At 53.5% G+C, this 9562-nt stretch overlaps 1 protein-coding gene across 1 annotated transcript; it reads left to right on the top strand.

Annotated features, from left to right (window-relative positions):
• Positions 1-236: 236 nt before the first annotated feature.
• Positions 237-9258, top strand: RASL10B (RAS like family 10 member B). The gene is made up of 4 exons (XM_077165132.1): positions 237-468; positions 3265-3627; positions 8394-8518; positions 8974-9258. The coding sequence occupies exons 2-4, from the start codon at positions 3412-3414 to the stop codon at positions 9242-9244; spliced, it is 612 nt and encodes a 203-aa protein (XP_077021247.1). The 5' UTR covers positions 237-468; positions 3265-3411; the 3' UTR covers positions 9245-9258.
• Positions 9259-9562: the final 304 nt, after the last annotated feature.

Genomic DNA, 9562 nt, shown 5'->3' with positions numbered 1-9562 from the left:
AGGTGTACCAGTGAAGCAAAAGGTTTCTGGGCCTCTGGAGTCCCTTTCGCCCCTCATTCCAGGTTAGAGCTAAAAATATCGCGGAGAGAGTCAGGAAGAGGGTAAAGGTTGAAGCTAAGGATTTAAAAAGAATTAGTCAAAGGCTGCTCAAGTGAATGTGTCGGGCTCAGGGACCCAGCGGAATGCCAGCCGCCCCCCCCCCCCATGCTCCCCCCCCCTCCTCCCTCCTTCCAGCGCGAGCGGGCGGCGCGCTCCGGAGGGAGAGCAGGGGCTGGAGGTTTCCTAACCCCTCGGCGGCCCGCATCTGCCTCCCGCGCCCGCCTCTGAGCCCACCCCAACTGGGCAACTGGGGACGCCCCCACCTCTCTCCCCCCGGGCCGGGGAGCCGGGGGGCAGCGCCGGAGCCCGGGGGGAGCGCGGCCCCGCCGGCCGGCCGGCCAGGGCTGGGGGCAGCTAAGACGGCCCCGGGTAAGCGGCGGGAGGTGGGGGAAGCGGGCCGGGCAGGGACCGTGGCGGGTCGGGCTGAGGGGCCGGGGGTGGGGGTGGGGGGCATTACGGCTGGGGCAAGGGGGAGGCCAGGGCGAGGAGGGAGGAGGGAGGAAGGGGACAGGCAGGCTGACGCGGAAGCGGCGCCGGGCGGCCACGTGAGAGCGGGGCGGGGGGTGGGCGGGGGGAGAGGATGAGGGGTGCCTGCAAGGTGCTGGAGGCGGAGAGCCGGCAGGGTTCCTGCATCCCCCAAACTCCTACCAATCATCCTCCAGCGTCCCACACCCAACCCCCCAGATCGTGGTAGGGACAAACAGCGGGCAGACGAGTGTCCTGGCCTCAGGCCTGGGAAAACGGGACCCTCAGTCTAGGGTAGGGACCCAGGTGTCCAGTCCTTGGGAGGGGTCAGGAACCAGGCTTTGGCCCCTGCGTGTGTGTACCCAGTCTCTTGCCTGGCGCTGTATGCAGACTCACTGCAGTGCACAGGCCTTGGGAGGGAGTGCTGTGGTTGGGGGGCTGGTAGGCCCTCTCTGGACAGCCCCTCTTTAACTCCCACCCTACCCTGGGGGGCTTGGATTATTAATATACTCTAAGGGGCCAGGACCCCTGCCTGGGAAGAGGGAAGGGAGCCAATCACATTTGAGGTAGAGACAGGACCATGCTTAGGAGTGACAGGAGACTGGACCCAGCCTAGGGGCCTCTGTTGCACCCCCTCCCTGACTCCCCAGCTGTGCCTGCTTTTATTTCCCTGCTGCTTCACAGAAAGGGCTGGTTTCTAGGCAGGAAGTGTGGTGTCCAGGAGAATCTGCAGGTAGGGTGCATCCTAGAAACCTCTAAGTTGCCACACCCAGAGAGAGACCAAGGACTCTTCTTGCTTCCTTGCCTACTCTTTCTCCCCTAGGACTCCCCCCTCCCCACCTGCTTGTGCTGGTTATGTAATTAACACTCTGAGGTTTGCTGCCAAGCAGGCCACGTCTGGAGATGTCTGAGGGGGTTAAGGGCCCGGAGGTGTGTTTAAAGAGGAGGGACTGGTGCTTCCCCCATTTGGGAACCCATGTAAATGTATAAACACCTGTTGGGGAAAGGAGAGTGCATGGGGCAGGAAGGAGATCAGGGTCCTAGTCTTGGTTAACTGTTCAAGTAACTTTGTGATCTTCACATCCCCAAGTCTCTGTTTTTTACCCTCAATAAAATGAGAAGAATTACAAATACACACACTGCATATATGTGAGCCCCTGCAACAATGGGCGGTGACTCCTCCCAGGATTCCTAAGTGATCACACTGAGATCATGGAAAACCCTACATGAATGAATGAAGGACTGTACATAATAATAGCCACTCTTTATTGGACACCTACTCTGCACCAGTAACTGGGCTTTACATGCCCAGCCTATGAAATTTCTGGCCCAGGTCATGCTTTGGGTGAGTGGCAGAGCTGAGTCAAACTTGGTTGTTCTCCCTCCAAATCCTGCTTTATACATACCTGGGGATTGGATCCTCAGAACCAAAACAGACTGAGGGGCATTATGCATATGTGGAAAGAACATGCATCCACAGGAAAAAAATGCATGCATACTGAAAAGCATGGGCTCTGTTGGAATCCAGCAAACCCACTTGTCCTGGACCCATTTAGCAGCACTGATGTCACACTCCTGGGAATGGTCCCCAGTCAAGGAGTCTTGGCATTGTAGCAGCCTCCCTGAACACATCTCAACAGAAGGAGAAGGCACTGGCTAGATCTACTTGGGTGATCTCAGAAGTAGGGGGCTATTGACCCCATTTTACACATGTGCAGAGCAAGGCTCAGATTGTTAGGTTATTTCCCCACTGACATACAGCTAAGAAACATCACAAATGGGTTTTACACCCAAGCTCTAGAGTTATTGAAACTGAGCAAGCAAGGAGCTAATGAGTCCATTCCGAGGCCCAATCCCCAGCAGTCCTTTCCTGGGCACCTGCTGTGTGCCAGGCCCTAGGCAAGTTCCAGGGGAGGCCAGAGATGCCAGAGAATCAAACCCAGTCCTCACATCCGACACCAGCTAGAATTACTAAACTTAAAATTGGAGGGTACTGTGCTATTGTAGAAAGAAGTAGCTGCCATTCCCAGCTGTGAGATTTGGGACACATTTGGGAGTACCCTTGGAGCCTCCTCTTGAAAGTGGAAATGAGAAGGGGTATTGTATTGACCGGGATATCCATGTGGGTATGCTAAACTAGTGCTGAGTTCCAGCGCCAAAGCAGTCGTCTAGTCCAGTGGTTCTCAACTGGTCATTGGAAGCTGCTGCAGGTAATTACTTCCTGGGAGCCAGGGGTAAAATGTTCTGCAATGTGCTGACAGTCCTGCACAATAAGGAATTATCTCCCCACAAAATGCCAGTAGAGCCTCCATTGAGACACAATTGACTAGTTTCACCTTGCAAGATGAGGAAACTGAGACTCAGAGGAGTCCGATATCTCGTCCTAGGCTGGGTGGGAAGGCTGGGATTTGAACCTAAATCCAGGGCACTGTCCACTCTGCAGAGACCGTGGTTGGGGGAGTCAGACCTGGTCAAAAGTTAGACCATAAGACAAACCACTAAAGAACAAGCCCCGCTGATGAGATGGCAGTGAAAAAATGGGGAAGGAAGGATAGAGAGGTTTTGGATTGGTACAAACAGTCCAGTGGAGAGGAAGGCGCGCCAAGTGGCAGTAACAGCTTCAGCAGTCCCCGAGGTGGGCAAGGGCCAGGCGTGTCCAGAGACAAGCTAGCCCACTAAGCCCACCTCTTCTCCCCACAGTCCAGGTGGAGGCCACACAGGGCCCAGGACAAGCAGGGGCAGCAATGGTTGGTCCTGACGGTGGCTGAGCCCCCAGCCCCTGGAATATGCAGCCCGGGGGAGCCCCAGGCAGCGGTGAGGACGAGGCGGCGGAGTGGCACGGGAGGCATGGTCTCCACCTACCGGGTGGCCGTGCTGGGGGCGCGAGGCGTGGGCAAGAGTGCCATCGTGCGCCAGTTCTTGTACAACGAGTTCAGCGACGTCTGCGTGCCCACCACCGCCCGCCGCCTCTACCTGCCTGCTGTCGTCATGAACGGCCACGTGCACGACCTCCAGATCCTGGACTTCCCACCAATCAGCGCCTTCCCTGTCAACACGCTGCAGGTAGGCGGGGCAGTGGCGGGGCGCGCCTGGGAAGTGGGATGGCTCCATCTCTCTCCTGGCTTTGGCCCTTTAGCCAACGCCCCACCTCTGGCTTTGAGAACTCCATGGACACCCTGGGACTCCTCTGCTCAAAGCCATGCTGGAATTAATTCGTTCGTTCACGGGTTTATTCAACAAATATTTGATGAACGTTTAATGTGTGCCAGGCCCTGTGGCATGCACCAGGATGTAATGGCAAAATAAATGAAATCTGCTCTCCAGAAACTCTGAGGCTGATGAAAAAAAGACAAACATTCGATTAATATAGGGTGTGCTAAGGGCTTGATTGGAGGAGATGCAGGGGTGTCTAACCCACCCAGGTATGTCGGGGTGGGGTAGAGGTTACAGAAGGCTCTGGAAGGAGATGATGATGCCACTGGGTAGGATTTAGGCAGGTAAGGGGCAGTGGAGAGAAGGGCAGGGGCCACTAGATGCCTGTTATTATTGTAGGCTCTGCTTAGCATGGTCTCAGGTGCTCTGTCTACACTGTCTGTGGAAGAGACAGCAAAGACAAAGGCGGGAGCTGGGAAAGGTGTGTTCTCCCAATCAGGTCTCTCGCCCAAGAGCCTTTACCCTTAGGGGATGCTCTGCCTACCTGACCTCAGGACCCACCTGTCGTGCACCCTTTCTGTGGGGTTTCAATCCAGGTGCTTAGAGTGCTTCTTCCCTCTCTCTACCTCTGGCTTGAGTGGAGGTGGGGGTGCAGGGAGAAGCTGAGCTCTGAGACATGTTTGCTCGCCAAAGGAAGCCCATGATCAGAGTGTGCAGAGATAGACAGGGGACAGGCACAGCGGTAGAGACCTGGAATGCAGGCATCAAGCCTTGGCCAGTTTAAACGCACAAATACAGCAACCTCTCAGCACTGTCTCAGCTAAACCAGCAGGAGGGCCTTGACCCAACCTGCTGGAGATGCTTAGTCTCACCCATCCCAGGTCCTGAGAGTCAGCACCAAAAACAAAAGGCTGATCCAGGCATGCATTCAGCCCCGGCAGCAGTGAGACTGAGCCAGTGGGGGCCGTGGACCCGGGTCAGGGCCTTCTGGTCCTCTAAAGGAGACTTCGATGGTGGCCTGAGTGTGGACACTCAGATCTCTTTCCAAGCCCGCGTACTGTATTGTGTTTATTGCTTTCACAATTAGTTATATGTTTACTTTTCAGTTTAATTTAATTTTATATTTTGCAAAAGGGTAAGACACTAGTTAAAAGTCGAAACCATGTGAAAAGTTTCACCCAGCAAAATCTTGGTCCCACCCCTGCCACACTCTTTGTAATTAACTGTTCTCATTTGTTTCTCCTTTGTGCTTCCAGGGCTTCTTTACCCAGATAGCAAAATGTATTATTATTCCCCCCTCTTACATAACAAATACATACTGTTCTGCCCCTTTTTCTTTCTTTCTCTTTTTTTTTTTTTTGTTTTACTTTTTCGGCAGTTATAATTTTATTTGATAATCAGCTGTTAGTTTTCATCCACATTGACTGTCTGTAGGTTTTTTTTTTTAACATGGTCAGGCACCGGGAATCAAACCCGGGTCCTCTGGCATGGCAGGCGAGCATTCTTGCCTGATGAGCCACCGTGGCCCGCCCTGTCTATAGGTTTTTGAAAGTGGTGACAGGTACATAGGTAACCAACAATTAGAGCTTGTTTGGGGAGTCTGCATCCTCATTACATTTTCTGGACAACCGCATACGGATACGATGTGGGGTATTCCTTATCCCCTTGGCCCAGACAGCCTTGTTGAGCCTTGTGTCAGTGCACACATCTGGAGTGCCCATCTCCTTCATGGCAAATTTCTGGATCTTAGTGCCCAAAGGGGTACATTTCTTGAAACCCACTCATGGACGCGCTTGTGAATGTCGATGGCGTGCTGCCCCTCTCCACCTCACTGATGGCAGAACAGCCCTCCTTCTCACACCCTTCGTTGCGGGAGCCACCCTGCCTAGGCCAGGTCGGAAAGGAACAGCGTGAAGGATTGTGGGAGAAGGAAAGTACCAGTCGCCCCCTTTTTCTTTTTAACATTATAACTTGGAGATCTTTCCACGTTAGTATCTAGAGCTCTTCCTCACTCCGTTGCATTCCATTGAAGAAGAGATGAAGTTTGGGGTCTCCTTGTTGAAGTGCTTGTTTCCAGTCTTTTGCCATTTCAAACAATGCCACAATGAACAAATAACCTTGTACATATGTCCTTTTGTACATGTGGGATGAATTCCTGGAAGTAGCATTGGTGGGTCAAAAGGTAAATGCAACTGGAGTCTGGGTGGTGTTGCCAGGTTACCCTCCTGAAAGTTGCATATTTGGAGCTCCTGAGAGTAATTTATGTGAGGGCCTGCTTCCCTGCAGCCTCACTGACAGAGTGAGTGTCAAACCTTGGGATGTTTGCCAATCTGATAGATTAGATATTATAGTCACCGTGTCATTTTATTTGTATCTCTGATTATGAGTGAAGTTGAGTATCTTTTTGTATGCTTAAGAGCCTCTGTGTTTCTTTTCTGAGAACCATTAATATCCTTTGCCCATTTTCCTTTGGACTGTTGGTCTTTTTCTTCTTAATTGACCCTGAGTTTTTGGGTCCAAGACTTCATTCCTGAAGTCACAGATAAAGGACTGTGAGCAGAGAAGTACTGAGAGGGGACCCTGGAAGCCCCAAAGATCAAGTATAAAACCCAAGAATCCTGATGAGCACCATCTGAAAATAAAATAAAAGTTACACTCTTTCCTAATGCCTGACGAGATCCTGCCCAGGAGAGTGGCATTTCCAGGGTCTAAGCCTCAGCTGTTCCTTCCTCAGTTTTCTACTGGAAAAGGAAGCCTGAAGTCAGGCGGCATGTGCAGCCTTCCCAGGGAGTCACCAGCATATACATAGTTGAGTCCCAGGAAGCTGAGCCTCCCTTTTCCCTTACATCTCTGAAACTGGACTCGGTTTTCATTGCTTCTTTTCTGTCTTGATACAGCACCAAGATGGTCTTTTACAGATTGGAACCTGCATACAGCAAGCTAGAAAGCTGAGCTTTTTTGCCTCCTACCTTTCAATCAAGGGTGAAGGGGCATCCTACCCAATCAGGAATCTTCCTCCTTTTAGGAGCTTCCGTAGAGGAGTGGGTGGGAGGCAGTCTGAAGGCCTCTTTGAGGAGGTGGCATGTTGGGGGAGAGGTGGGACTGTCACCACCATCGGCTGGCAGCTGCTCCCTCTCCCCAGCACAGAACTTGAAGACAGTGAAAACCTCTCTGCACCTATTTCCCCATCCCTCCCACTTCCCGCTGATCCCAATTCTTTGTGTGGGACCGGGAAGGAACCACAGACACATGCAGGTCCCAGCCTCCAGGAGGTCACTGTTTCCAGCAGAATGCAGCCTTCCCTGGCCTGAGAAACCAGTTAGTGGTTTCTTATGGTTTTAGATTTGTCCTTAGCATCTTTCACTAGAATCAAAAATTAAACCTCAGCACAAAGAAAAGATGCCACATCATCTCCCTGGAGAAAGCCACTGCAGCAGCTTCTAAGCCTCTGAGTTAGGAAGTGTGTTTCTGGACTCAGACTTTACCTACCACTGTCACCAAGATCTTTTCCCTTTTATCCAGTCTTTGAGATGGAGAACCAGCTGTGATCCTGCTTCATACCTGATCCCTGATCCAACTCACAAGAGACACCTCCTTGTGGCCTTTTTCCCTTGGATCTTAGAAGAGAAGACTTTATCTCCCTAACTTCAGGGACCCCCTGCCTGAAATTGATCTTGCAACTGCATTTGCTGGCAGGTTAATTAGCTAATAATCTCTTAAGGAACTATCTTTTAATGCAGTCAGCCTCTCCATGGGCCTATTCATCTTGAGCTGCAGCCCCTCCTTAAGAAGTTGCCACAAGCATTCAGGAAATTCCACCCCCCTGGAGCTGCCCTGGAACCCTGCTCTACATTTGTATCTGTTATGCATCCAGTCTCAATCTTTTTCCCCTGGATCTTTTTTTTCTCAACCTTCAGGGCAGAGTGGAATGTGCACGCTAAACAGAACAGAGCACATCAGGTGGTAAGGTGGCATTCAGACCATGAAGAGCTCATCCGGTTAGGTAGTGGGCAGGTCCCCACATTCAGCTAAGGAGCAGCTGCTAAGAGCCAGCACCATGCTAGATACGCAGTGGGGAAGAAGGGGCATATAAAAATGGGGGGGGGGGGGGGGCTGGATCTGATTCTTCCAGGAATTCCTAGAAGACCTGGGAACCAAAGAGTGAAACAGCTCTAATCAAGGTATAAAAAAAGGGCTCAGAACTCCGAAGATGAAGAGGTTGCTTGCAGGAAGGGTGAGAAATTCGGAGGCCTTCTTGAGGAAGATGGCATGTAAGCCGAGCCTTGGAAGACAGAAAGCATTCCAACAGGTCCAGTACCTAGCTCAGGGCTGGGCTCTTAAAGGTGCTTAATAAATGTACTTGTTGAACAAAGAACTGGAAAAATGACTGGAGAGATGAAGGGACAAAATGGGTCAAGGCAGAGGTCAGCTCCAGGTGTGCACAGAACAGTGCAGTAGCCTTGGGGCTCAGACAGTGTGACTGGCTTTGTCCTGGCTTGGAGGTGGATAAGCTACAGGACTGAGCTCTTCCATTCTGCCCTAGGCCTGGCCTCCTGGGAATAGGGAGGTGCTTAGGGTGCAGTGGCAGGTGAGACTACTCTCAGGGTATGGCTGGAAGTAGGTGGGGGCAAAGGGAACTCACATGGCTGCTCTGACCCTGGCTGGGTGTGTTGCAGGAATGGGCAGATGCCTGCTGCAGGGGACTCCGGAGCGTCCACGCCTACATCCTGGTCTACGACATCTGCTGCTTTGACAGCTTTGAGTATGTCAAGACCATCCGCCAGCAGATCCTGGAGACGAGGTGAGGGGCTAGGATACAGTCCATTGCACCTCTGTGGATGCCCCCAGGAAAAGGGGCAGTGGGGGGACATGGTGAAGAATGCACCTTCCGGTTCCCACACAGACACTGAAACACACGTGCACACACTCATGACCTTTTGCTGTCCCTATTTCTGTTAACTCTTTCGGGACCCTGAGCAAGGGGGAACAAGTCTGCCGGGGCCACAAAGCTATGTGACTTTAGGCCAGTTAACCTTTAAGTCTCTGTTTCCTCATCTGTAAAGTGAGGATAACAATAGTACCCATCTTTTGGTTCAGTTGTGCGGATTAAAGAATTTGACGCACTTCATGGTACTTAGTGCTGCGCCTGGAACAGAGCATACGGTAGCATTATTATCGGCCCGGCACGCTCGCCCTTCTTGGAGTCTGGTGGTTGTGAGACTGGCGGAGTTCTGAGCTTCCCTCCCCGACCTGCAGGGTGATTGGCACCTCGGAGACGCCCATCATCATCGTGGGCAACAAGCGGGACCTGCAGCGCGGACGCGTGATCCCGCGCTGGAACGTGTCGCACCTGGTGCGCAAGACCTGGAAGTGCGGCTACGTGGAGTGCTCGGCCAAGTACAACTGGCACATCCTGCTCCTGTTCAGCGAGCTGCTCAAGAGCGTCGGCTGCGCTCGCTGCAAACACGTGCACGCCGCCCTGCGCTTCCAGGGCGCGCTGCGCCGCAACCGCTGCGCCGTCATGTGACGCGGCCCCGCCCCGCCCGCAGGGGTGTCCGAGGACTGCGGCCCGGCGCTGACGGCCGCCCGGGGCGGGGCCGTGCCGGGGGCGGCCCCAAGAGCAGGGCTGGGGCCTGGCGGCTTCCCCACCGCGGGGCCGGGCGGGGCAGGAGTGGCGCTCGGATGGTCTGGGCCGCAGAGACCCCCGCGGACGCGCACCCCCGCGTCAGCAGTAGGGAGAGCGTGAGAGGGGGCCTCCCCGTCACCGCCCGCCCCGTCTCCCTCCTCCCGCCTTTGTCTTCCCGGGACGGCCGCCTTCGGGGCGTAATCGGTGCGCACGGCGGGC

Source organism: Tamandua tetradactyla, chromosome 6 (genome assembly GCF_023851605.1).
Source record: "Tamandua tetradactyla isolate mTamTet1 chromosome 6, mTamTet1.pri, whole genome shotgun sequence".
In the NCBI taxonomy this organism is placed as follows: Eukaryota; Metazoa; Chordata; class Mammalia; order Pilosa; family Myrmecophagidae; genus Tamandua; species Tamandua tetradactyla.
Note: the sequence above shows the minus strand (reverse complement) of the source record. Positions and strands in the feature narration are given on the sequence as shown.

What these genes read in the sequence shown, in the direction of transcription:
- RASL10B (XM_077165132.1), top strand. Translation starts at nt 3,412, where the DNA reads ATGGTCTCCACCTACCGGGTGGCCGTGCTGGGGGCGCGAGGCGTGGGC. An exon ending in TCCCTGTCAACACGCTGCAG is followed by an intron (nt 3,628 to 8,393) that starts GTAGGCGGGGCA and finishes GGTGTGTTGCAG; the next exon opens with GAATGGGCAGATGCCTGCTG. An exon ending in CAGCAGATCCTGGAGACGAG is followed by an intron (nt 8,519 to 8,973) that starts GTGAGGGGCTAG and finishes CCCGACCTGCAG; the next exon opens with GGTGATTGGCACCTCGGAGA.